This window comes from Annulohypoxylon maeteangense (genome assembly GCF_022496945.1).
Source record: "Annulohypoxylon maeteangense strain CBS 123835 unplaced genomic scaffold GGS22scaffold_41, whole genome shotgun sequence".
Lineage (NCBI taxonomy): Eukaryota > Fungi > Ascomycota > Sordariomycetes > Xylariales > Hypoxylaceae > Annulohypoxylon > Annulohypoxylon maeteangense.
In genome coordinates this window covers 33,952-56,767 of record NW_025953288.1, presented here as the reverse complement: position 1 = coordinate 56,767, position 22,816 = coordinate 33,952, and the positions used below count along the sequence as shown (strand labels likewise).

Here is a 22,816-nt window from a genome sequence, read left to right as displayed (position 1 = left end):
CACCTGACTGTTTATATAATTGAAAGATTACACCTGAATCTAGATGACTAATTACAAAAGGGGTTCAAAGGGAGATTAAGGGATCGCCAGGGATCGACAGGGGTTTACAACGGGATCAGGGCCAGGTCCGGGTCCAGATCCAGGTCTAGATCCAGGTTTATATGAGTAAATAAAGGGACGGGTCCGGGTCCGGGTCCGGATCCGGGAAGGACGGGGGACCAGATTCGGGAAGGGAGAAGAAGGATCGGGATCGAAAGGGGGGGGGGTCTTATTATTAGTAATACGAGAACAGCTGATTGAACGCTTTTGCGAACGCGAAACGATATAAAAAGATTCGAACGAATAAACGTATCGAGGAATCGAACCTTCGCATGGAGCAAAGTGAGTAACGGTTAAACTTCGGACGTATCCTAAAACTCGGGTTATTGTGACCCCCGAACAGGGGGTCCTCCAGTGTTCGTATCTAGAATTCTATGTACTTAATAATAATAGTAGAATGGTCCAAATTGAAAGAGCCCCGCTAGGTACCTGATAATAATATTCTAACGTTCTTTTAGTTGCATAAAACGCGAGACTTTCCAGGACTTTCACACTTTAGAAAGGAGGAGATAAATAAAAAAAAAATAATCGCAACAACTCGTTGTTTGCATAAACGATCCCATAACCCACAGCTCGGATTTCTCAACGTCTACTTCTCTCTCCCAAACTCATGCGCCTACTTCAGAGCAGATCGATTCTGTTCCCTACCATCTCGACCCGAAACTATGCAGCCGGCTCCACCAAGGGTCGGCTCGGCACCGCTCTGAGCTTAGATCATGTAGGTATATTAATGTGTCATTTCACATATCCGGATGCACCTCAAACTTACAAGGGCACGATATAGTTCCTACTACGCTCGCGCGTCCTATCCCTATATCGCAGCGTGATTCGTGGTACGGGACGAATCAGCGACCCGACGACTCGTGCTGAAACACGCAACTTCGCGCGCGCCGAGTTCGAGCGGCATCGCAATGTCACCGATGTAGGCCACATACGCTATCTATTATCGACCGGTAAGACGGAATGGGAGAGCATGGAGAGGTATATAGATGGGATGTAGAATATGTATATACCCTGTGGTCTGTCACTGCCTCGTGACGCTGGTCGAGCCGTAATCGCATAGAAACATGATAAGCGCCGTGGCTTTTGACATTCTACGTAGGTAGATCACGGTTGTGCCATTCTTTTTTCGTCGAGTAAATCGTATTGTGCATGTATATATTGATACCACAACCATCTTCCGTTGCTATCATATTTCTTTTATTTACCCACGCCCGACGCTATACTATCCCTGTCGTTGCTTGTGTCTTGGATTCGCGCTGCAGATGATATAGAGGTAGCCCCGATGTCGCTTGCCGGCCTTTCTTCTCACAACCTACAGCAACTCTAGGGTTAGCGGTTGTTTATAGAGGTTGGCATGTCTGTTATATATACTATATATGCTAGGTAGTGTGGACACATAGTATAATAGAATCGCCGCTACCATGCTGCTAGTATGCTGCTGACTCACCTTGCAATGTTCGCACCGTTTTTTTATTGAGCTATGGACCTTCATTCCCCTTGTCTGTTGGTGTGTGATGGCTTGCGCAGCTTTTGTCGCATTTGTTATCGCCGTCGGGAGTTTCGTAGTGGGATTCGGGGAGAGAATTGTCTGAGATATGCTGCGGATAGGCTGTTGGGTCTGCGTCCGCAACATTTGTCGAGTTGCTGGTGCCGTGCGGAGTAGCAATGCTCGAAAGGACGATATGAAGGAGGAGGTTGCCATATTTGCGAAAGATAGACTGATGTGCTTAAAGCGGTGATAGTTGTTCCACGATTATTATCGGAACATTGAACTTGGAAGTATTGTATTAATTATTACTTCGTACGATGGAAAATCCGGAGCTAGGGATGTGGGGACCATACTAGGAATAGTCGACGTTTATTGGTCATCGGTCATCGGTCATCGGTTCAAATTGACTTGGACTCTCTGTGTACGAGGTACCTAACCACCTACATAAATCACCTCAGTCATTAAAGCACCAAAAGGAAAAGCATCCTTGATCTCTATTATTTACTCTATTCAATTTATTCGTTTTGCAGCACACATCACCACTCTCGGTTTTCTTTGGTATGATGTTTTCGATCATGGATAATAAAACTTGTATTAACTCTCGCGCTAACCCGCAAAACTCCCACGATTCTGTCATGATCCAGACTCGACTTGATAAAATCCTAACCGATTAGACTATGATACCCACTTAACTACAAACCCGTAGCTAGATACCTTCAACTACTAACTCCTTAGGAATGTCTTGAAAACGTGGCTTTGCGTGCAGTCCTCCCACGGATATCCGATCTCCTTGAATGACTTCTCCAGGTCCGGCACTTCCGCATCAGGGCATTGTATGCCCGCTAAGATCTTGCCTACGTCACTGCCTCCATTTCGGTACTGGAATAAGCTGATGTTGTACCTCAAGCGTAGTGTCCGCAAGAACTTTTCTAGGGCCCCGGGGCGTTCGGGGAAGGTGAACATGTACAATCTCTCATCCGGCACGTCTGACCGACCACCTACAAGGTAGCGGATGTGTGATTTGGCAAGCTCGTCGCCCGATAAATCTATACCGGTCATACCGTCGTTATTGATCCTACCAATCAGCGCCTGAAGCTCTTGTACTCTCTCCGAAGCCGCGCCTGTCAACGATATACCAATGAGGATATTGGCTATCTCGCTAGTTGCGTAGCGGTACGAGAATTCCGTCACGGCATGCGGCATAACATGATTAACCAACTCGGCAAACGCTCCGGGCCTCTCCGGGATGCTCACACAGAGTAGGGCCTCTTTGCCCTCACCGAGGGTAGCGCGCTCAGCTACGAAGCGCAATCTATCGAAGTTCATGTTCGCACCGCTCGTGATAGCTATGACCGATCGGTTCGAGTCGCTCGACGGGTTCGCCACAACCCACTTCTTCAGGCCAGCAAGAGCTAGGGCGCCCGCCGGTTCCACTATCGATCGGGTATCCTCGAATACGTCTTTAATAGCAGCGCACGTCTCGTCCGTATTTACTTCGATAACATCATCGATCACCTCTTGGCATATTCGGAAGGTCTCCTCTCCTACCGTCTTGACTGCTGCGCCGTCGGCAAATAGACCGACCTCTTTGAGTACCACTCGCTTTCCTTCCCGCAAAGACTGGACCATAGCATTGGCGTCCTCGGTTTCAACTCCGATTATCTTGACGTGAGGCGCAATACGCTTGACGTAGACTCCAATACCCGCGATAAGGCCGCCCCCTCCCACACAGCAGAATATGGCCTCAAGCTTTTGGATGTTGGTCTGTCGCAGCAACTCCATTCCTATGGTTCCCTGGCCAGCGATAACATAGGGGTCGTCGAAGGGTGGAATGTTAATGAGGCCATGTTGCTGTTCTAGTCTTGCGCATTCTTCCTTAGCCGCGTCGAAGTCCGCGCCGTGAAGCACCACACAACCACCTAATCTCGAAACGTTTTTATGCTTGATACTCGGCGTTCCCGAAGGCATGACGATAGTTGCGGGTATCTTGAGGATCCTGGCAGAGTATGCTACTCCCTGGGCATGGTTTCCAGCACTGCAAGCAACCACGCCCTTCCAGCTCTGGTTTCGGTCGAGATGGGCCATCTTATTGTAAGCACCGCGTAGCTTGAAGCTAAAGACGGGCTGCTCATCTTCTCTCTTGAGTAATACATTGCATTCTAGTCGGTTGGAGAGGTTTGTGGCGGGTGCGAGGGATGTCTCTTTACATGCTTCATAGACTCTTGAGGTGAGGATCAGACGGAGATACTTGAGGAAAGCGACTTGTTAGTCATTCGTATTTCTACAGAGCAGAGAAGAATGAGAGATGCGAGATGAGAGAAGAGAGCGGAAATAGTAAAGAAGGATATATCAAAATATGACAAACATCAGGGTGTCCGTTAGGTAGAATAAATTCCTCTGGTACGATCTGCTTGATTCTGTCTTGTCTGCGTTCCGATGGCGGCGATGGGTTTGCGCTGTACTCGGTGAGAGAGAGGCCTGATAAAGAAGGAGTACGCGGTGCGTGGCCGTTGATACCGTTACCGGCACCATTGGCCATTACAGTATCAATTGGGCCGGCTGTAGCTTCCGGCATGTCGAAATACAAACGATCGAATATTTGAATGTAATAGATAGACAGTCACAACTATTCACCTCGTCGTGGCTAGAGATATCCATTAACAATTGTGCTAAGCGTCACAAAATTATTTCAAACTTCTCACTTAGTGGGGCAGCCTGTCTTCGGAACTAGATGTTGGGATGCATGGATGCATGATGCGCCTACAGTGTAACTTGCAGGAGCTTTAGTGGGGTCATACAGGTAGGTACCCGCCTAAGCCTTCTTAATTTCAGCAGAGGATCGAGGGTCTGAGGGGTCATCTAACAGTGGAGACATCCATATCATCGACCAGGGATTAACCCTTTGTCGGTAGTCGGCAAAGCTTGCAAGTACAATCTAAGTGCCCCGGTATCCGTTGTAAACCATCTCTTATCACTTATCGAGTTCCAAGCTGCATTTGATGTTGCCAGGTACTTTGAATGTACAATACTGTACAGTACCTAGTACCGTAAAGATCCCTACGTAAATCCCATCCCTCCAGATAATTGTGCAGCTATGTAATAAATCATTTAGAGCACATTTCGTTAACTTCAACTTCAACTTCGACCACAACTTAAATGTTTCAATTTGCCCAATCACGCGTGAATTATTAACGCCCGCGAGACATCTAAACATCCTCCTGCGTTATCTCAATTGAGATTAAATTGTAAAGATCCCGGGACGAAGTTATCTTTAAGATCCCAACGTGGTCCATTTTCAGCATGACAGATAAATCTATGCCCTCGTCGTTCGACGAAAATAAGTACATTTTCTCCCCTCTCATTCTCCACATATCATTTTCGAATACGTCACCATTGGTACACAGATAACTTATAAGCCCGATTATCTAGAGATTACAATGAAACCGCGACCCAGAAGATCGGTCGTAAGATACGAGAGGAGCCTCTCATCCCACTTGGTAAATCGTACCCGCTCCCCTCCCTTTCACCAAATTCGGCATCTCTAGTGGATTACCCGGCCTACGATTTGTACATGGTCAAGATATTAGGTAACCTAACTAGTTTGAATAGGCACCCTGCTCACCACCCTTGCCGTCATCAATGCCTGGCGAGCCATGCGCCGTGGCGACCACGCCCAGGTGCAGCGCATGTTTCGAGCACGAGTGGGCGCCCAGGCCTTTACCGTCGTAGCAATAGTAGCTGGTGGCGCATACTATGGGGCGGATAGGGAGAAGCGTAAAGAGCTTATCAAGCTGGAGGCGCAGCAGCGTGCTGAGGAAAGGCACCAGAAGTGGTTGAAGGAGCTCGAGGTTAGAGATGAAGAAGATAAGCAGCTAAAAGCCGCCATGAAAAGGAGACAGGACCGTGTTCAGCAAAGACGTTCCGAAGAGAAGGAGAAAGGGAAGGGGAAGGGGAAGGAGAAGGGAGACTCATCGGAGGCCAAGACTTCCAGTGCTAATGCTGATGCAGATGGGCAGAATAAAAAGGAGACATCGAATGTTTTGGGTGCTTTGGCGGATGTTGGCGGTTGGTTTGGGACGAGGAAGAGTGAGAACGCAAACATAACTGAAGACAAAAAAGCTGAAAAGATGGCAGAAGCGGAAACAACCAATAACTAATATACCATACTAATGGTTTATCAAGTTTATAGTCAGTTTCGCTTCCCTAAAAGTCACGATGTATTAGGATGGTGTTGGGAAGGTGGCCAGGGGAGATTTGGGATGGCAAGGGACAAAAAACTCTGCTCTGCTGGTAGGTTGTGTATAAGAACCCATGCTTCATGCCATTGTATATACCAAACAATAATCAAGTTAACTCGTTTAAATTTGTGTTCGCTGCTCGTATGGTAGACTTGGCCTCAAAAAGCCATACAGCCGTATGACCAATGCCCATGACTTCTGATACTGTTTTGGCCTTGTTGTAAATCAAGCCATCGACCCCCCACTCCTATTTGCGCCGACCAGCCCTGCCATTTCAAGTAACGCCCGATCTGCAGCGATGTCACCCGTGCCTAGATTGACTCTTCTCCTGGCTTCGGCCTCCCGAGCCTCCCATTCCCACCTCTCTCTTTGTACCCTTGCCTCCTCGTCGCCACCACAACCCCATACTTCAATTTCGTCGACTTGGAAACGTTCCTGGAAATTGTATTTCCGAGATGCACTAGTTACGAATGCACCGCCACGGGATGCATAATCGTGAGTGAAAACTCCATATTCAAAACTCGAATCAACAACAAGTGACACAGGCCCCAGATGTCGGAGCGGTTGGTTGCGCGACGACTGGCTCACCTTCGGATGCGGGCAGCCGAAGTTGATTCCCGGGTTGGCGGCTGGCGGTTTCGCAAAAGCTACATAATCGCGGTTTATAGACGAAGCCGGGAAAACATCGTGAATTGGGGCAAGTTGAAATAATAACATATTCTCGCCTCCGAAGCATTCCCTATGGGTATGTCGCCATGGTTGTCTAACGAGCGCCCCGAATACTAAGCGGTCACGATCGGGAGAACTTCCATTCGGAAACCGTTTTGGAGGTAGAGAGCCATTGAAGTTCCCTTCTGACCCACCGCTACTTGGAGAATCCGAAAGCCTAGTCCCCGATACCAGCAGGATAGTCGGCGCACGCCAGTTGAAGACCTTTGTTTCAAAGCTACCCATGGAGAACCCGGCTTCCGAGCCCGAGTATAACAAACGCAAACGTCGAAATAGCTCGTTGCCACTAATGAAGAATGACAGCTGAGACAAAATACTTAGAGTGAGGATCTGACCTTCCTCCTGAAGCAGGGGAGGCTGCACAACCGCGGGAGATATGGCCTTAGACAGGCCATCTTTTCTTTTAGAAAAGTCGAGGTCCTTGGCAAAAAGGAAGTGCTCGAAGAGAGGATTAAAGCCATCAAAGAGAAAGGGGAAATTAAATGGGAGAGCATTCTTGAACCGGGGATATGTAATGCCAGGCGATTTCTCCACATTAATGAAGGCTGACAAGATATTCTCGGCTGTTGCCCTCAGGTCCTCGAGTTCCGTGCCGATGACCCGATGCGCGTAGCTAGATAGGTTCTCTTGCGCATCTAACGGAGATACTAGAAGCAGTAGCATGATCAGCTTTCTGAAATTGTCTGCAGGGATCATGGCCCCATGCGTAGTAGCGGCGTACGAATCGCCTGCCTTGAAAGCATCGTTGATATCTAATGAGTGCAATGCAGCAAAGACAAGCTCGTCGTCGTCCGCTGCGTCATCGTCCAGTTCGTCGCCGACCTCGTCAACGGCAAATCCAGGCACACAATTTCTAGGACTTTGTTCCGATACTGTGCTATTCCGCTGTTTCTCGATCTCGGATAGCTTTCGGTCGTACACAGCTAAGCTCTTGAAAAGCAATTTCCTCCTGCTACAATTGCCTCTCGCTAATATCTTGGTATACCGCTCGGTCATTATGGCCACAACCATAATCATCTGTTCGAAGCCTAGGATTACCGGGGCATCTTGGAGGAATGGGAAGGCAGCAATACACGACAGCATGTGAAACACGACGGGTGAGACAGCGAGGATGTCCGGAAGCTCGAGAAAGCGGGCAATAGTGTCCTCCTTAAGATACCGCACATTTTGTTCGTGGTCGGCGAGAGATCTAAAGTTGTGTTTGAAAGAATAAAGCTCGAGGGGCTCGAAACATTTGCGGGCGAACTTCTCTGCCTACGTAGCGGGCGGAATGTCAGCTCATCTTCAGCTTAGAAGTCAGAGGATGTTCAAAGGCTAGCATTAATTACCAGATCTGCTGTGATTTCTTCCTTGGAAGGAGGCTTAGCCTCATCTGACAGAGACTGCCCCATGTTTTGCTCGGGAAGAATATGAAGCCATTCCAATGGAAACGTTTATGGAACGGAGAAGGTTGAGAGGCATTGATGTTCTTCCAAGGTTTGGAATAAGAGTTCCTAACTCGCCTTATGTCATTTTAAAAACAACCGTGGTACTGCCTAGGTAGGTAAGTACCTACCTTCCAACGTTACAAACTTAAAGTCCGGGGCTAAGCTTCTACCGTAGACGTAGCAAGGTTGTGGAGGTGGGTACGCTGTAACCGTAACATCAATTTGTACCTACTAGGTAGTAGCAATTAAACGTACTAGGTACATGTATAGAAGACAACAATCAATGACTTTCTCTAATAATAACTTATTATTGTCTATTTTAAGTCGACGTTTTCTATATGCCATTGTCTCGTCGTAGGCTAGTTCTTTATAGCGTTCTTCTAAATAAAGGCAATTTCTCTCTAGTGATACTCTTCAATCGCATCTTGGAACTTGACGTTGTGATTCCAACACTAACACGAGGTAAGCCCTCAGATTGAAGCGGCCTTTGTCATTTCATAAATATATATATACCCGCTCTTTGCTTTGCCAATATCGGTTTCTCTAAGAAACAACCGTAATCATAATGCATGCTTCCTATAACATTATACTTGGGCTTATTGCTCTCAGCGCAGCAAAGCCTACCCCCTTGCTCGGTAACGATATCAATATGGACATTCGATCAGAATCGGATCCTCAGTGGCCAGAGGTTATGAACCAAATCCAACAGGCATTTGTGCAGGCATGCCATAATACCTGCATGAAGCTGTTCCCAGATGAGGGAATATACCACGATAATTGTATGAACATATGCCGTAAGTAGTGGATTTTTATAGTATCTCTTCAGCTTCAAATCACTGCTAACTTGAAGGGCTGACTCGATAGATCATAACCATTCCAACTTGAACTCGACAAACACAGATGTGGGCATGTGATAATTGCGTGTGGTGCGAATGAGAAGAAGATGAAGAAGAGGAAAATAAATTAGAGAAAGATAAAGGAGAAATAAGAAATAATAAGAAGAACTGGGATCGATGAATTATACCACTTTAAGGCTAGTCATTAACTTTAAGCTGTGTGACGTTATCATTGGAAGATCATCTGGCCGGTTCTAGGCTCCAGGGCTAGGATGACCAGGGTGACCAGGGCGACCAGGATGACCCCCAATACCTAAAATATCTAGGTAGCATCAGGGGTACTTGAGGACTCCGCTTCGTCCACTCAACTCCACCTTCACATGCCCTGTTTCGATACATGAAGCAGACGACGTCTCAATTTATCATGAGTGAAAGCCCTGCATATGATAGCCATGGACCATGGACCTACATATGTGCGTAGTATGTATTATGGTGCAGCAGCATCCGTCTCAATGTACTACGCAGTATAAAGCGCCTCTGTTTTCTTAATTTTCTTTTTCCAACGTGTAATCGCTATAAGTACCTACCTATGTAGGTATATAATATATTCGCAATATTTACTCTGTATATTGGTTTCCACCTCGTATACCATCCTACAAGAGAATAACTAAGTACCTAGTAGTATAGAAACCTAATAGACCGTGTTGACTTAGCGTTGGCTCAACATTGGCCCAACATGTCCGTAACTGTTGCTCCTGTCAAGTGCGACGATAAAAGGGATGAACAGCAATACAAGTCGGCCTGGTTTCAATTTATCAAGGTACGGGCAATCACGGTTTCTTTCCTCTCGGGCGTTGAATAATTGTCTCGCTAATTTATACTATAAGTCTGTGGCAACTTTCAAAGGAGACCTTACTTCGTTAACTGCGCCGCCGTTCTTACTCGCACCTCAATCCATCGTCGAATATAGCACATACTGGGCTGAGCATCCGAGTCTCCTTGTATCGCCTGCGAGAGAACAATGCGCGCAGAAGCGAGCTTTGCGAGTCCTTCAGTGGTTTTTAAGCACCCTAAGAAACCAACACGCGAGCAAAGACGAAAATGGCAAGAGGAAGAAGATGAAGCCCCTAAATCCATTTTTAGGGGAGATCTTCTTAGGGAAGTGGTTGGACGACGCGGGGACCACGCACTTGGTGACCGAGCAAGTTTCCCATCACCCTCCGGCAACAGCGTTCAAGATATGGAACGATACTCATGGGGTCAAGGTAACAAAGCCTTCGTCAAGCTCCAGCCAAGCACCCATTATCGACATTACATTTAGCTAACTCCTAATCAGCTCGAGGGTTCTGTCGCCCCGAAAGCCTACTTCTCGTCCACTATAAATATAGAACGAAAGGGGTATAGCGTACTGCACATTGATAAGTACGACGAGGACTACTGGATTACGATGCCAAAGGTCCATGTCGAAGGCATCGTGACACTGCAAATTGCCCCTGAGCTCAATGGGGTGTCATACATCCGCGGTTCCTCAGGCTACACGTCACGCATCAACTACTCGAGTAAGGGCTGGATTAGGGGGAAAAGCAACACTTTCACGGCCACCATATACCGAGATAACGACGAGAAAAACCCCATATACGTCCTAGAAGGTCGATGGTGCGACCTATATACTATCAAGGATGGCGAGGGGAAGTTGGTGGACACAGTCAACCTCGCTTCGTTGCAGAGGACGCCACTCCAGGTTGCGCCAATTGAGTCACAACATCCCCTCGAGTCGAGAAGAGCGTGGAAGCATGTCGTCAACGCTATCCACGCGAATGATATCTTCGCTGTGGGGCACGAGAAGAGCAAAATCGAGAACGCGCAGCGCGTATTACGCAAACGAGAGAAAGACGCGGGCGAGACGTGGAGGAGACGATACTTCACACAGGCTAAGGAAGACCCCATAGCCGAGAAGCTGTCGATCAAGAATAAGACTACGACCGGGGAAGAGCGTGATAGAATGATCTGGAAGTTCGACGATGAAAAGTATAAAAGGATCTTAGACGATCAGCGGAATGGAATCAAGAGCCCTACCCATTCCCGTTTTGATTCGGGGGTCGGGTTCTTAGAGTTTGAGACATAGATCAAGATGCTGACGACTCTATAAGATAGACCAACGGACCTCCTATTAGGTGGTGTTCTAGTACCTCCAGGGCTATGTATGAGAAGAAATGAGATTCGGTGGCGCCGATTTAAGCCGGTTAAGAAAACGGGTAGAACAATGATAAATACGTCACATATTAATTTAATTTACTTGTAACGAGTTCAAATCGCAAATGTTTTGATTGTACAGACATAACATAGGTAGGATACTGTCGAGCTAGTATCGATGGAGCACCTTAGCAGCCCCCTAATATATACATAGGTATATATTACAAGAACCATCTAAACTCCTCTACCCTAGGGCCGTCTCTCAACTTCATAGTTGGCACGTCTTTCGCAGTGAGATTCACGCCCTGCTGGCGGTTTCGGCGTCGGTTATCCCACAACATGAAAAGACCTAAGCAGCCCGCAACGAGACATCCTGTGGCACCAAAACATGCTGTCGTGATAAGAGCGGGCGTATACTTCGGTGCATCTTTGGCTTGAAATATATAGCTAGGTATCAGTCCCATTAGGTTCGCTAAAGGAACACCAACCGAAGTCAACGTCAGACGTTCGCCCTCGTGTGCTATGTTGTTGTTATACCACTGCAACGAAAGGTATCAGCTTGCCGCTTAGAAATATTTACACAAGATCAAATAAATGCATTCTGTAATTAGTTTGTGATTTACAGGAAAGGCGACTTACGGTGCTAAGCAGAACTGACGGTGCAGAAGTTCCCCAACACATCATGAATGTTGCAAAATACGCGACGCGAATCTGAGCATGGACATCCTCGATTGCCGCGTATATAATAAACCCGATGAAGGTGAATGCAAAGCCGAGGCATACGAACGGGAACCGAATCCGCAGGCCGTCGGATGTGAACGCGAGAATCAATAGCATGACAGCGCCCTATAAGCGAATTAGAAAAAGAGGTCCTACTGGCGAGGCAATCTTGTAGATCGACTTACTGTGACGTTTGGGGCGACAGTGTACAGATTGATCGTGACCGTATTTTCGACAAGCCGTTGTACAATCTGTGGCAAGAACAACGATACCGCTTGTAATGGTACGCCGAGACATATCTCAATAATGAGAAAGCAGTAGGTCGTCGGCCGCTTAAACACGTTGAGGGAGTCCTTGAGAGAGAATTTCTCGTTGACGATAGAAGAACTGTCGATCTGTATGCGACGATATGCGAGCGCCTTCTCCTCTTCGTTTAGGAATCGAGCCTCGGCGGCGCTCCGAGGAAGGTAGAAGAAGGCAAATATTGAAAAGCACACCGTCACGCTACCTTCAACGATGAAGAGCCAGCGCCAAGGATGGTCTACTAGCGTGGACTTTATCTGGAATACGCCGAAAGCGAGAAGGCCGCTGAATGCGTTTGCTATGTTGGAGGCGGCGTAGAAGATGGCCAGGCGTCGTGCGAGCTCGCCGCGCCTGTAGAAGGTGGTCTGGTAATATATCACAAGGGGGAAGAAGGCCGATTCAGCCATTCCTAGGAACCACCGAAGAGCGAAGATGCCGCCAAAATTCACCGTCGCCGATGTAAGCAGAGTGAAGGAGCCGAAGCAGAACATCAGCAGAGGAAGAACGCGAGCCGGGTTGAACTTTTTGCCTAACATGGCAACAGGCGGCGCGAATAGGACATATGGGACGAAAAATATCCCGACGATCTGGTTATATTGGCCATCCTTAAAATGCAAGTCTACGATTGGATCGCAAAAGCGTAAATCGTCAGTTGAGCCTTACGACGGAGGAAAGATTTGTCGCTCACCTTTAGAGAGACCCGCGGTCTGAGCATTCCCTAAGTTCCCCTTATCGAGAGCATTGAACAAGTACTTGAAGATGAATTGTTAGTTTATTGATATATAAATGTAAATATGGTAAATATGGTATATGTGATATATGGTATATGGTATACAGTATATGATGTAGAACGAAATAAGAGGTCGTTCGCTTATATGCCCATTCGGCGACTTACCATTACAGCTAAGACCGGCAGTAAACGAAGATCGAATTTGCGACAGAGAGCCCTCTCGGCGGCACTGTCAATGACGTCGGCCGTCGCTTCGTCGGATAACGCCACATGGCCGCTCTCGATATCATTGCTATTTTCCTGGTTCGAAATAGGATCCTTCTTAATTTGGATCGAGTCGGAATCCATAAGACTACCAGTCTTAGCATCAGCCATGATGAAGTCGCCTTAAAGCTGCCTCGTGCGAAGTGAAACGAAGCGAAGCGAAGCGAATCGAGGCGAATCGAGGCGAACTGAATGATGTCTGGAATGTAGATATGGTTATCGTAGGCAGCGTGACGTCTAAGGCTGCGCTGTGTTGTATTTCAGTAAGCCATACCTACATACCAAGTACAAGTAAGTGGTTAAAGAAGGACGATAGGTTTTGGTTTTGGTTTTCTTCTTCAGTTCTTCTTTTTGTCTGGTCTTTTGTCTTTTGTCTTTTCTTCGCCGCATGGTACCTTAACCAATCAATCCTTCCCACCCATCTTTCCCTTTCCTCCCCAGCTTGTTATCAATTCTTCGGTAAATATAATGGGAGACAGATACGCAAGCTCCTACAGTAGATCCTGACCATGCTAGGGTTGGATGGCTGACCATCCTTGCAAGCCCGAAGAAGTTGTCGTATCTACAAGAGACTAAGACAACGCGATAACACTAATTGAGGATAAGCAGTATTTAGCGACTTTGAAAAAAGGGGCCAAAAGGGATAGCTTCGATGTTTATCTCAACTTACCTAACCTACCTACATAATAATATATTCAAATGTTACTTATCTATCTAGAGATCAAATCTTGAAATATGTAATTCGCAAACTAATATCCATGTACATATCTACTAGGTAGGTACCTAAGTATGTAGTACCTCCTTAGTTAAACTACCTAGTCGGATTAACCGAATAGAGCCTTACTCGCTTATCGCAAGTACCTACAGTACACAGTAACAACACTGGCACTACATGAAGGCGCGAACGATGCAAAAAACATTACATGTAGGTACATATGTACATGTGTTGGGGGTTAGACATTATTGGGGGTATTGGGGTATTAAGTTGGGGGTAAGTTGGGAGTTGGGGGGTCGGGGTCGGGGTCGGGGTCTCTTTGTATGTCGCTCATGTCCTATCTCGCATCCATGACCTATTAACGTCCACCAATGTGAGTACTTACATACAGTCTTACACATACATACCTAGGTACTTAGGTATTTGGGGTTACAACCCTCCAAGGTTCTAATAGCTTGTTGCTGCCGATACGGAGCGTAAAGCAAGGCTCTCGCAAAATTTCCCCCTCTCTCGTCGGATACGTACCCGATGTAGACGCCGTCGCCCTCGTGCTTGTAGCGATATCGAGTCTACTTCTATCAACCTTAGAACCCTGCTTAAACATCTTGTCATACTACACCCTCATCTACCTAGTTATCTCATCTAAAGACTATACCTAACCTCTTCGAATCAACAACCACACACACACACACACACATATATATATCCATACATACACAATGGCGGAAAAGACTGCCGTTCTGACGGAAAAAGCACCGAAGCCTTTAGCTGGCATTTATAGCCAAGCCATCAAAGCTAACGGCTTCGTGTTTGTTTCCGGCGCTGTTCCCATGGACGCCGAGACGATGAAAATTGTTGACGGTGATATTAAAGTGCATACTGTTAGTCGGAATCCCAGCATTGGATTATGAGCTAGGGTATACTAACCCGCTTCTTTCCCTCACAGCATCAATGCATCAAGAACCTTGCCGCCATCCTCGAGGCTTCGGGGTCCGATCTTAATAAAGTGGTGAAGGTCAACGTCTTCATTTCTAATATGGATGACTTCGCTGCTATGAACGAGGTATACAGCCAGTACTGGGGTGAAGTGAAGCCCTGTAGAACGTAAGCAACTAGACCTCGGACAGGATCCCTAACAGGCTTTTTCTCGCAATCATTACTGATATTCCGTAGTTGTGTCGCGGTGAAGACGTTGCCACTTAATGTCGATGTCGAAATCGAGTGTACTGCAACTTATTAAATTCCATATGTCTTCTACGACATAGGAACGCCTAGTTGATCGAACTCTTAGGATGTACTGCTACAAAAATGCGAAAACAACAGATACTTAGGTAGTAATACTTCTCGGTTTCATCATTCAGCTTCACTCAGCATCCAAGACGATCTAATTAAATGACACACACAAGTCTCGACGCCGCCTGCAAGCTGGGATATGTACTGTGTGTGTATGTACTCGGTTCTAGCGCGAATCACATTCACTGTCGACCACAACTACGAGAAATAGTGTCGTAAAGAATAGATGACTTTATAAAGGCTATATCTATTGGCCTATTCACGACTCTGTGACTCCCATATTGTCCGTTAGGTACCTAGTTTACCTACTTAATGGATAGTTAGGGAAGATGGCGTTCCGATGAGAATCAGGAGGGTTTATCCCTAACTACTAGATATGCTATTTCCCGTTCAGGCGTCCGCATATACGTCTCGACTACATGTATGCCCTAAAAAGAGCGCCGAGTTCATGACATCTACTTAGAGACCGTATCCAATGTAGGATACATTGTTTCCCGGAGTGCATCGCAGAAATGCGTGATAGCATCTCTTCCAGCATCTAGGACACCGTCCATCGCGATAAAGGGGTGAGGCTGACCCTTCATCAAATACACGTCAGCAGAAATGCCCGCATTCCGCAATTTGTCCCCGAACTGTCGACCTTCGTCCCTTAGCACATCCAGTTCGCCAACGACGATGATGGCCCGCGGCAGTTTCGACCAATCGCCTTCCCACAACAGTGGGCTCGCCTCAGGATGGGACCAATCCGACTGGTTAGGGAGGTAGTGATTTCGATACCACATCATCTTCGGTGCCGGAAGCGCTGGTGTGTGTTGGTTCTCCTTCCACGATACACTGTTCGTTGTGTCGGCTGTGTTATCCGTAACTGGGACCGAAAGCAATTGTAAAGAGAACTTAGGGCTTCCGAGCGCCGCGGCGCGCTGGCACATGATAGCGGCTAAGTTTCCGCCTGCCGAAGAGCCTCCAGTGGCTAGCTTTGTCGTATCCAGCTGTAGGACCTTTTTTCCTTCGCCTAAGACCCAGAGGACACTCTCCCAGCTATCATCAACCGCGGCGGGGAAGGGATCCTCAGGGGCCAATCTAAAATAATGGCGTCGTCAGCTCTTCTCCTCCTGCTTTCTCCCGTTACGGGACATAGTGTTCGACTAACCTATAGTCAACGGCGACCACGACACACCTACCACGAGCGCAGAGGTTTGTCGCAATTACGTTTTCGGTGTCAATAGTTCCCAGGACCCAGCCCCCTCCATGGAAATATACACAGACAGGCCACCCCTCTTCAGGCCTTTCCCCGTGAGGTGTGAAGGCGCGAACTCTTACCCTCGGACCAGACGTCTCCTCTCGCGAGATGAAGTAGTCTTCTGCCTTGGCAACCGTGGCTAGAGGGCCGGCACCAGGAATTAGAGTCCCACTTGCTCGTGATGCTTCTATTGGTTGAAGGTGTACTTGCTGGTTGTTGTATATATGTTTGTTGTAGAAAGTTGCATACTGAGGGTCAATGCGGTCGACTACCGAATGATGTAAAGGATAAGGAGGTTCGGGGTGATCCCCTGGAGCTAGTGTTTGCTCAACACTCATGGTGAAAGTTTAAAAAAAATGAAGATAAAATTAAAAGGGAGTATAAACTGTTGGGTGCCGTGTGTTGAGGAACCAGTCTGGAGTTTATGTGAAGACCATCAACGTACGATGCTTGATGAGCCGCCTACGAGTGGTATATACTCTAATATCCTAAAGAGAGGGAGAACGGCAGACTTGGTAGATAGTAATAACAAATACTTACATGCTACTAGTCCTTATATGCTATCCTACAGGACATTATGAGTTCCAGGGCCCCAGAAAGTTTTCCGAATTTAGATACACAATGACATCAAAGTTGCCCGATACCGCGACTAACTAAGTCAAGAACGGAACTACTGTACAGACTCGTGATACTGCTGTATCCATTCTTCTCGGGGAACCGAAAGGATCGCAATGTTGGGTAAATTTTAGGGCTTGTTCCCCAGTCAGTCTATTCGTAGCCCGAAAGTCAGGGTCCAACTTATAATGATAGTGGTCCACCTTAGTTGACGTATGTCCAACCGGGAGCTCATCCTGTCTATCCCCTGTGCATATTATGCGTGAGTGTAAGTTTGTCTAGGCTCTGTCCCCGACGCCCTGCAGTAACAAAAAAACCCCCAACTAAGGAGAGTCGGAATCGGGGATGAGGTATAGGTGGGGGTCAAGAGTTAACCCCTATCTTGAAAAGGAGGTCCACATAGATACCTAGTACCTATCTAGATACCTACTAGGTAGTAGTTTATAATCGTGGTTGTAGGAACAGGCCGGGCGAATAAAACCTCACGCTATGATAGCCGAGCATTAGGTTAAGACGGAGCGGTAACTGTACGGAGAAAAAACATCCGGTAGCGGCATGCTATTATAATATACACACCGAGTCGCACGCATCAAATCTAAATGCTCATACGCCTTGTAATCCAATATCAGTATAATGAACATCACTTACTTATTTACTTACTTACCGGCGCAGCCTTAAATACTTATATAATGATATATTTAAACTTAATAGTATTTCGTTAATAAGATTGGTTGTTTTTAAGGGACCTTGATGGGTATTTTAAACTTTCCAAGGTTATTTCCCCCTTTCCTTCCACATTCTTCTCCCTCTTTTATTTTAGCTTAGGTAATTAGTAGGCATTATGTTTTAACAGAAAAAAAAACTGAACGCCTGTCCTTTCCTCGTTTTCTTTTTTTTTAAAAAAAAACTCGTAGCCCTGGAAGTAAATTAAAATAGTAGGTAAGTAGTGTAAGTGATGCCAAATCAGTTGTAGGCATAGTACCTAGTAGGTACGTCACTTCGCTAACATTGCCGTAAAGCTAATGCAAGATTGTTTTTCGCGGGTTGTGCGGGGTAGTGTAACCCCGCAGCCTTGAGATGCTGTTGCTGGTCAACATTGAAAACGCCTGTAGTGCCTGACGCTTTCAGCTGACCTCTATCAATTTTCATTGTTTATTGATGTGCCTAATGGTGTGATGTACCTTATGATTTGAATGAGGTATGCAACTACCTAGTAGGTAATAAGGAACCCCCACACCACACTTTAACATAATAAATATCGGGTCACCTAGTACTAGAGTAATTTTGTCGTCGACAACAATTTAGCAACCCGAAGATTTAGCCACAACATAGCCACGACAAAGCTACGACACGCGATAAATACACACATCTACAATCAAACAACCACAAGTAAAATGGCGGATGACAATAGCAAGCCTGCAATTGACGAGACTCCTATCTCTCCAATCCGCCCTAATAACGAGCGGAGGAACTCGCTCGAACAACACCTAAAGCAACGCCCCGATCGGTCGGAACTTGTTGAGAGTATGAGATCTGCATTACATAAATATTGATCCTGCCCTAATTCCTAATTCCATTCTTTATAGAGAACATCTTGCCTGCTTCAACTGCTGCTCCTAGCCTACAGGAAAAGCAGAAAGAGGTGCGTCTTCTCCTTCTCCTCCTCCTCCTCTTTCTCCTTCTCATTCTTCCCATTTTACCTCTCCATGAAAGTATCATAGCAGAGGTAGATCGATAGTAGCCATTTATCTTATGAAGTATGTACTATAGCTCGAGAGACATATGCGTGCCGACTCGCTCAACGAGAAGATTTCTCACCGACCGCCTCCTGAGAAGCTCATCCAAGAGGGTATCCTCCACAAGGACGAGGACCCTCGATCAGCCGAGGAGAAGTATGAGGAAGCCATCGAGGAAGAATATGCCAAGAGGGAGGGCGGCGCCTGAGCGGATTGGCTGAATCAATCACATGGACGGGGCAATGTTTTGAATTATCATTTGACTATCTACCCAGGTATGTCATACATTGTCATACTTGCCATACTTATACGTGCCTATGCCTATTGAAGAGGGGGACGGATTATAAAATGTATAGGTACTGGGGGTAGGTACATGATATCCTACCCTGGGTACCTACTAGTATCAATGTGTCATAACTTGGAACCATTCTCTGTTGTTCTCTTCTGACCGAGGCGGGAATTCGACGACTTGTGGGTATACGCCCTCATAGAACATAAAACCACCAATGATGATGGCTTTTCGGGAATTTACTACTGTAATGTGCCCGAAAAGAGTAGCGCGTAAACGTGACTATTCCGCTTAGTTCTGCCCACTCGATACTACTCGATACTACTCGACGCTGCTTGATGCTACTCGATATCCCGGTATGTAAGTCTGGATCTCGGCTCCAATACCAAATTTCTCCACTACCCCAGCTGCCAAGGTATGGACGGCCTTGTTCCAATCCGCATTGCTGGATTGGTGTTACACTCGGTCCTGGAGTAACCGAGACACTATTTACTATGCGTAGTACCATCGCGGGAGCGGAATACCGATAGCCCTGCACTCCCTACCGGTGCTTATTTCATCCCGAACTTGTTTGTGCCCGGATCTTGGTAACAACGACGACATCCTATAGGTCCGCATATACACCATGGCCGGGCTGACCCAGGCGACAATTTATCCATCTACTACGCAAGATGCGGGTCTGAATCATAGTCTTGGCCTTGTTGAATGTTACGATCTCACACTTTATAAGTAAGTGTAAGGTATATCTCTCGGAGATATGTATTGCCTATCCTATGCGTCAGGCTTTCGGTGGGCATTTGCGACAGCCATATACCGCCCCTATTCGTTACTATGCCGTGCTTGAAACGATTTATGTTAGCTGGCACGCTCGCCTTTGCAGTTTCCTTGGGCACCGCCATTGATATCTCTGTGAGCTCAACAGGTGGCAATGCTACCAATGGCCATCAATATGGATTTTTGCACGAGGTACGTGCCTCGTATTATGGCTCTTATATCTCTTATATCGGTGATACACCCGTCTAACTCGCTCTAATAGGACATCAACAACTCAGGCGACGGTGGCCTTTACGCTGAGCTAATCCGTAACCGGGCCTTTCAAATTAGCGAAAGGTTTCCTGCCACATTGGATGCCTGGCATCCTGTGAATGATGCTAAGTTGTCACTTAAGAATCTTAGCACACCATTATCTGACGTTCTGGTTACCTCGATGAACGTTGCCACTGGCACGAAGCAGGGTGAAGTCGGCTTTCGGAATGATGGATACTGGGGTATGGACGTCAAGGCTGGCAAGAAGTATAGCGGTTCATTCTGGGTCAGCGGCGCTTACTCTGGCCAATTTACTGCTTCGTTGCAATCGAATATCACCGGGGAAACGTTTGGGACCGTGTCAATACCATCCCAGTCTAGCCGTGACCAGTGGATAGAGCATGATTTCGAAATAACACCTTTTAAAGATGCCCCGAATTCTAACAACACCTTCGTGCTCACTTTTGACGCTTCGGTAAGTAGGGTAATGGACCGACGAGATATACATATACACAAACTAATAGCTGTGCGTCGTAGGGGGTAGGGAATAGCTCTCTCGATTTCAATTTGATTAGTTTATTTCCTCCTACATACAACGGTCGAAAGAACGGAATGCGCAGTGATATTGCCGAGGCGTTGGAACAACTTCACCCTGTAAGCGATCCCAAGAGGGTGAGATTTCAGAACAAGTGCTAATATCAACGACCAAGACTCTTTTTCGTATTCCGGGAGGCAATAGTAAGTCTTCATCCCCATCCTCGTCTTCCTCGACCATTCCTTCTCATTCCAACATCTCGAATGCTTCAAATATGTTTGCTGGCGTGGTAATATCTACGAGTTACCTAGTTACTCACGAACGGTCTAGTGCTTGAAGGGTTGTCGAATAGGACGTGGTGGGATTGGAAAAACACGCTTGGTCCCTTGAAAAACCGGCCTGGCTTTTCCGGGGTGTGGGGATATCAGCAGACGAATGGTCTAGGTTTGGTAGAGTATCTAGAGTTCGCGGAAGATCTGGGAATGGAAGTTGGTGAGTTCTCGCCGCTGCGCCTTCAATCCTGTCTATGGCATCGGCGTCTTACCGGGTTATAGTCCTGGCCGTTTACGATGGTCTTGCTCTGAATGGAGATATCACCCCACAGTCCGAACTGCGGGCCTTCGTCGACGATGCACTGGATCAAATCGAGTTTATCTGCGGACCGACAGACTCAAAATGGGGTTCGGTCCGAGCTGAGCTAGGTCATCCAGAACCGTGGAATCTCCAATACGTTGAGATTGGAAACGAGGACTGGCTCGCCGGGGCACCACAAGGATGGGAAACGTTTCGAGAATACCGATTCCCAATGTTTCTCGACGCAATCAACAAGTCATACCCCGACATCCAGGTTATCTCATCTGGATCTTACTTTGACGGGTATAACATTCCCGAACCCGCAGGGGGTGACTATCATGTCTATGCTGAGCCGGACAAGCTCGTCTTTGAATTTTCAAAATTTGACAACCTAATGACGCCTCACCTTATCGGCGAGATGGCGGCGATTCACCCAAACGGCGGCACTGGGTGGAATGGCTCTCAGCAGCCATTTCCTTGGCAAGTCTCTTCTTCTCCATTCAACTTTCGTCACCTCATTCCTAGGATGCCCTCCCGAGGCTGATACGACTACCCGGTTGCGTGAAACAGGACACTCTAAGATATGTGACCAAGCTTCCACTGACCAAGAATTCTGTATAGGTGGATAGGCGCCATTGGTGAGGCAGTATCGCTCATTGGTTATGAACGTAATGCGGACAGAATCATCGGTGCATCATACGTATGTTCTCCAGCCTATTTAGAAGCACGTGAATCTAACAGAGCACTAATTTGTGATAGGCCCCGATCATCCGAAACAGTATGTCGATATCCTCAATTCCCATAAACCATACTAAACATATTTGATATAGTGAACCGTTGGCAATGGCCGATAACTATGATACAATTTACCGCTGATACGGTTACCAGGTCAACGTCTTGGTATGTCTGGGAGGTGAGTTACTTCCCACCACAAGCCCTTGCCAGAGATATTTAACGGGATGTATGCGTATTAATGTTATTTATAAATAGCTTTTGGCAGCGCACCCTTTGACTGAAACATTGCCAGCGACCTCGGACTTTGGCCCACTCTATTACGTGGCTGGTAAGAATGACAGGACGGGTGGGAGGATCTTTAAAGCAGCGGTTTATAATTCGACAGACGGTATTGATGTCCCTGTGAAATTATCGTTCGAAGGGGTAGCGCCAGGAACAGCGGGGGAGTTGACTATTCTTACGGGACCTACAGACCCATACGGCATCAACAGCCCCTATACCGGGGTGAATGTTGTGAAGACGAATAAGAAGACCGTTCAAGCTGATAAAAACGGCACATTCCAATTTGCCTTACCTAACTTAAGCGTCGCAGTCTTGGATACAAGCGCCCCCTTAGTAGATTAGGATCGCAATGAGGAATATATGGTCGATGGAGAGGGTCTTCATTCTAAGCATATGAACGTGAGCTGAGCGAACGCTGATTTGCCGCATTGCGGGTTTGCTTTCATAGGCCAATAGGGCCGCTCCGTTGTTTTTAAATATGAAGAATTGGTTGCCAAGCAGTAGTCCAACGAGGTTGAGCTATTATTAGTACTTGCTGTTAACTGTTGATTTTACCTATTGCTAACATGTGTAATGCAAGTGCAAATGCAATTATGATGTAGTGATACATACCTGGAATTGGTAGCCAATGTTGCCGCGCAGTGCCGTGCAGTTTCCTGCACTGCATGGCTGCCCAACCAACCTCAAACACGGTAGCCTGGTGCTTTAGAAGCGCGTTATGGTTGTATACCCTAAGCATAGAATAT

The 22,816-nt window shown here is 46.9% G+C and overlaps 12 protein-coding genes across 12 annotated transcripts; 7 read left to right on the top strand and 5 right to left on the bottom strand.

Annotated features, from left to right (window-relative positions):
* The first annotated feature begins 549 nt into the window (after positions 1 to 549).
* GGS22DRAFT_176775 (uncharacterized protein) lies at positions 550 to 1,246 on the top strand. Its single transcript, XM_047963458.1, has 2 exons — positions 550 to 817; positions 884 to 1,246. Exons 1-2 carry the CDS (start codon positions 710 to 712, stop codon positions 1,097 to 1,099), a joined length of 324 nt encoding a protein of 107 aa, XP_047813642.1. The 5' UTR covers positions 550 to 709; the 3' UTR covers positions 1,100 to 1,246.
* Positions 1,247 to 1,879, bottom strand: GGS22DRAFT_176773 (ribosomal protein L36-domain-containing protein). The gene is made up of 2 exons (XM_047963457.1): positions 1,550 to 1,879; positions 1,247 to 1,414 (listed from the first exon to the last, which is right to left on the bottom strand). The coding sequence occupies exons 1-2, from the start codon at positions 1,802 to 1,804 to the stop codon at positions 1,325 to 1,327; spliced, it is 345 nt and encodes a 114-aa protein (XP_047813641.1). The 5' UTR covers positions 1,805 to 1,879; the 3' UTR covers positions 1,247 to 1,324.
* Positions 1,880 to 2,044: 165 nt separating this feature from the next.
* Positions 2,045 to 4,265, bottom strand: GGS22DRAFT_176771 (threonine dehydratase I). The gene is made up of 2 exons (XM_047963456.1): positions 3,957 to 4,265; positions 2,045 to 3,838 (listed from the first exon to the last, which is right to left on the bottom strand). Exons 1-2 carry the CDS (start codon positions 4,164 to 4,166, stop codon positions 2,315 to 2,317), a joined length of 1,734 nt encoding a protein of 577 aa, XP_047813640.1. The 5' UTR covers positions 4,167 to 4,265; the 3' UTR covers positions 2,045 to 2,314.
* A 408-nt stretch (positions 4,266 to 4,673) lies between these two features.
* Positions 4,674 to 5,901, top strand: GGS22DRAFT_113616 (altered inheritance of mitochondria protein 31, mitochondrial). The gene is made up of 3 exons (XM_047958020.1): positions 4,674 to 4,932; positions 5,021 to 5,088; positions 5,201 to 5,901. Exons 1-3 carry the CDS (start codon positions 4,892 to 4,894, stop codon positions 5,746 to 5,748), a joined length of 657 nt encoding a protein of 218 aa, XP_047813639.1. The 5' UTR covers positions 4,674 to 4,891; the 3' UTR covers positions 5,749 to 5,901.
* GGS22DRAFT_113593 (TLD-domain-containing protein) lies at positions 5,902 to 8,091 on the bottom strand. The gene is made up of 2 exons (XM_047958019.1): positions 7,887 to 8,091; positions 5,902 to 7,812 (listed from the first exon to the last, which is right to left on the bottom strand). The coding sequence occupies exons 1-2, from the start codon at positions 7,947 to 7,949 to the stop codon at positions 6,055 to 6,057; spliced, it is 1,821 nt and encodes a 606-aa protein (XP_047813638.1). The 5' UTR covers positions 7,950 to 8,091; the 3' UTR covers positions 5,902 to 6,054.
* A 242-nt stretch (positions 8,092 to 8,333) lies between these two features.
* GGS22DRAFT_176765 (uncharacterized protein) lies at positions 8,334 to 8,937 on the top strand (the record flags this gene model as incomplete). The annotated part of the gene is made up of 1 exon (XM_047963455.1): positions 8,334 to 8,937. A coding segment is annotated over exon 1 (233 nt), but the record flags the coding sequence as incomplete, so codon positions are not given.
* Positions 8,938 to 9,240: 303 nt separating this feature from the next.
* GGS22DRAFT_113588 (Oxysterol-binding protein) lies at positions 9,241 to 11,091 on the top strand. Its single transcript, XM_047958018.1, has 3 exons — positions 9,241 to 9,641; positions 9,709 to 10,086; positions 10,158 to 11,091. The coding sequence occupies exons 1-3, from the start codon at positions 9,558 to 9,560 to the stop codon at positions 10,944 to 10,946; spliced, it is 1,251 nt and encodes a 416-aa protein (XP_047813636.1). The 5' UTR covers positions 9,241 to 9,557; the 3' UTR covers positions 10,947 to 11,091.
* On the bottom strand, positions 11,091 to 13,752 carry GGS22DRAFT_113585 (putative MFS transporter). The gene is made up of 5 exons (XM_047958017.1): positions 12,933 to 13,752; positions 12,726 to 12,789; positions 11,920 to 12,656; positions 11,654 to 11,860; positions 11,091 to 11,553 (listed from the first exon to the last, which is right to left on the bottom strand). Exons 1-5 carry the CDS (start codon positions 13,140 to 13,142, stop codon positions 11,236 to 11,238), a joined length of 1,536 nt encoding a protein of 511 aa, XP_047813635.1. The 5' UTR covers positions 13,143 to 13,752; the 3' UTR covers positions 11,091 to 11,235.
* A 579-nt stretch (positions 13,753 to 14,331) lies between these two features.
* Positions 14,332 to 15,240, top strand: GGS22DRAFT_113568 (L-PSP endoribonuclease family protein Brt1). The gene is made up of 3 exons (XM_047958015.1): positions 14,332 to 14,627; positions 14,693 to 14,850; positions 14,920 to 15,240. Exons 1-3 carry the CDS (start codon positions 14,466 to 14,468, stop codon positions 14,984 to 14,986), a joined length of 387 nt encoding a protein of 128 aa, XP_047813634.1. The 5' UTR covers positions 14,332 to 14,465; the 3' UTR covers positions 14,987 to 15,240.
* On the bottom strand, positions 14,920 to 16,718 carry GGS22DRAFT_113577 (alpha/beta hydrolase fold-domain-containing protein). Its single transcript, XM_047958016.1, has 2 exons — positions 16,190 to 16,718; positions 14,920 to 16,119 (listed from the first exon to the last, which is right to left on the bottom strand). Exons 1-2 carry the CDS (start codon positions 16,615 to 16,617, stop codon positions 15,495 to 15,497), a joined length of 1,053 nt encoding a protein of 350 aa, XP_047813633.1. The 5' UTR covers positions 16,618 to 16,718; the 3' UTR covers positions 14,920 to 15,494.
* A 1,333-nt stretch (positions 16,719 to 18,051) lies between these two features.
* GGS22DRAFT_176760 (uncharacterized protein) lies at positions 18,052 to 19,177 on the top strand. Its single transcript, XM_047963454.1, has 3 exons — positions 18,052 to 18,418; positions 18,481 to 18,536; positions 18,665 to 19,177. The coding sequence occupies exons 1-3, from the start codon at positions 18,289 to 18,291 to the stop codon at positions 18,836 to 18,838; spliced, it is 360 nt and encodes a 119-aa protein (XP_047813632.1). The 5' UTR covers positions 18,052 to 18,288; the 3' UTR covers positions 18,839 to 19,177.
* A 412-nt stretch (positions 19,178 to 19,589) lies between these two features.
* GGS22DRAFT_113521 (glycoside hydrolase family 51 protein) lies at positions 19,590 to 22,631 on the top strand. Its single transcript, XM_047958014.1, has 10 exons — positions 19,590 to 19,885; positions 19,956 to 20,420; positions 20,483 to 20,599; positions 20,656 to 20,683; positions 20,811 to 20,972; positions 21,035 to 21,533; positions 21,675 to 21,753; positions 21,813 to 21,831; positions 21,884 to 21,966; positions 22,044 to 22,631. The coding sequence occupies exons 1-10, from the start codon at positions 19,751 to 19,753 to the stop codon at positions 22,410 to 22,412; spliced, it is 1,956 nt and encodes a 651-aa protein (XP_047813631.1). The 5' UTR covers positions 19,590 to 19,750; the 3' UTR covers positions 22,413 to 22,631.
* The last annotated feature ends 185 nt before the right edge of the window (positions 22,632 to 22,816 follow it).

Coding starts and splice junctions, on each gene's coding strand:
- GGS22DRAFT_176775 (XM_047963458.1), top strand. CDS start 710: ATGCGCCTACTTCAGAGCAGATCGATTCTGTTCCCTACCATCTCGACC. Junction 818..883: donor CCGCTCTGAGCTTAGATCAT/GTAGGTATATTA, acceptor GGCACGATATAG/TTCCTACTACGCTCGCGCGT.
- GGS22DRAFT_176773 (XM_047963457.1), bottom strand. CDS start 1,804: ATGGCAACCTCCTCCTTCATATCGTCCTTTCGAGCATTGCTACTCCGC. Junction 1,415..1,549: donor AACGGTGCGAACATTGCAAG/GTGAGTCAGCAG, acceptor GAGTTGCTGTAG/GTTGTGAGAAGAAAGGCCGG.
- GGS22DRAFT_176771 (XM_047963456.1), bottom strand. CDS start 4,166: ATGCCGGAAGCTACAGCCGGCCCAATTGATACTGTAATGGCCAATGGT. Junction 3,839..3,956: donor TACCTAACGGACACCCTGAT/GTTTGTCATATT, acceptor GCTTTCCTCAAG/TATCTCCGTCTGATCCTCAC.
- GGS22DRAFT_113616 (XM_047958020.1), top strand. CDS start 4,892: ATGACAGATAAATCTATGCCCTCGTCGTTCGACGAAAATAA. Junction 4,933..5,020: donor TCGTCGTTCGACGAAAATAA/GTACATTTTCTC, acceptor CCGATTATCTAG/AGATTACAATGAAACCGCGA. Junction 5,089..5,200: donor GGAGCCTCTCATCCCACTTG/GTAAATCGTACC, acceptor TAGTTTGAATAG/GCACCCTGCTCACCACCCTT.
- GGS22DRAFT_113593 (XM_047958019.1), bottom strand. CDS start 7,949: ATGGGGCAGTCTCTGTCAGATGAGGCTAAGCCTCCTTCCAAGGAAGAA. Junction 7,813..7,886: donor AAGAAATCACAGCAGATCTG/GTAATTAATGCT, acceptor CCCGCTACGTAG/GCAGAGAAGTTCGCCCGCAA.
- GGS22DRAFT_113588 (XM_047958018.1), top strand. CDS start 9,558: ATGTCCGTAACTGTTGCTCCTGTCAAGTGCGACGATAAAAGGGATGAA. Junction 9,642..9,708: donor CCTGGTTTCAATTTATCAAG/GTACGGGCAATC, acceptor TTATACTATAAG/TCTGTGGCAACTTTCAAAGG. Junction 10,087..10,157: donor ACGATACTCATGGGGTCAAG/GTAACAAAGCCT, acceptor ACTCCTAATCAG/CTCGAGGGTTCTGTCGCCCC.
- GGS22DRAFT_113585 (XM_047958017.1), bottom strand. CDS start 13,142: ATGGCTGATGCTAAGACTGGTAGTCTTATGGATTCCGACTCGATCCAA. Junction 12,790..12,932: donor TGCCGGTCTTAGCTGTAATG/GTAAGTCGCCGA, acceptor TTCATCTTCAAG/TACTTGTTCAATGCTCTCGA. Junction 11,861..11,919: donor CTGTCGCCCCAAACGTCACA/GTAAGTCGATCT, acceptor ATTCGCTTATAG/GGCGCTGTCATGCTATTGAT.
- GGS22DRAFT_113568 (XM_047958015.1), top strand. CDS start 14,466: ATGGCGGAAAAGACTGCCGTTCTGACGGAAAAAGCACCGAAGCCTTTA. Junction 14,628..14,692: donor GTGATATTAAAGTGCATACT/GTTAGTCGGAAT, acceptor TTTCCCTCACAG/CATCAATGCATCAAGAACCT. Junction 14,851..14,919: donor GAAGTGAAGCCCTGTAGAAC/GTAAGCAACTAG, acceptor GATATTCCGTAG/TTGTGTCGCGGTGAAGACGT.
- GGS22DRAFT_113577 (XM_047958016.1), bottom strand. CDS start 16,617: ATGAGTGTTGAGCAAACACTAGCTCCAGGGGATCACCCCGAACCTCCT. Junction 16,120..16,189: donor GTGGTCGCCGTTGACTATAG/GTTAGTCGAACA, acceptor CCATTATTTTAG/ATTGGCCCCTGAGGATCCCT.
- GGS22DRAFT_176760 (XM_047963454.1), top strand. CDS start 18,289: ATGGCGGATGACAATAGCAAGCCTGCAATTGACGAGACTCCTATCTCT. Junction 18,419..18,480: donor TCGGTCGGAACTTGTTGAGA/GTATGAGATCTG, acceptor CATTCTTTATAG/AGAACATCTTGCCTGCTTCA. Junction 18,537..18,664: donor TACAGGAAAAGCAGAAAGAG/GTGCGTCTTCTC, acceptor TATGTACTATAG/CTCGAGAGACATATGCGTGC.
- GGS22DRAFT_113521 (XM_047958014.1), top strand. CDS start 19,751: ATGCCGTGCTTGAAACGATTTATGTTAGCTGGCACGCTCGCCTTTGCA. Junction 21,534..21,674: donor TCTCAGCAGCCATTTCCTTG/GCAAGTCTCTTC, acceptor AATTCTGTATAG/GTGGATAGGCGCCATTGGTG. Junction 21,967..22,043: donor CGTCTTGGTATGTCTGGGAG/GTGAGTTACTTC, acceptor ATTTATAAATAG/CTTTTGGCAGCGCACCCTTT.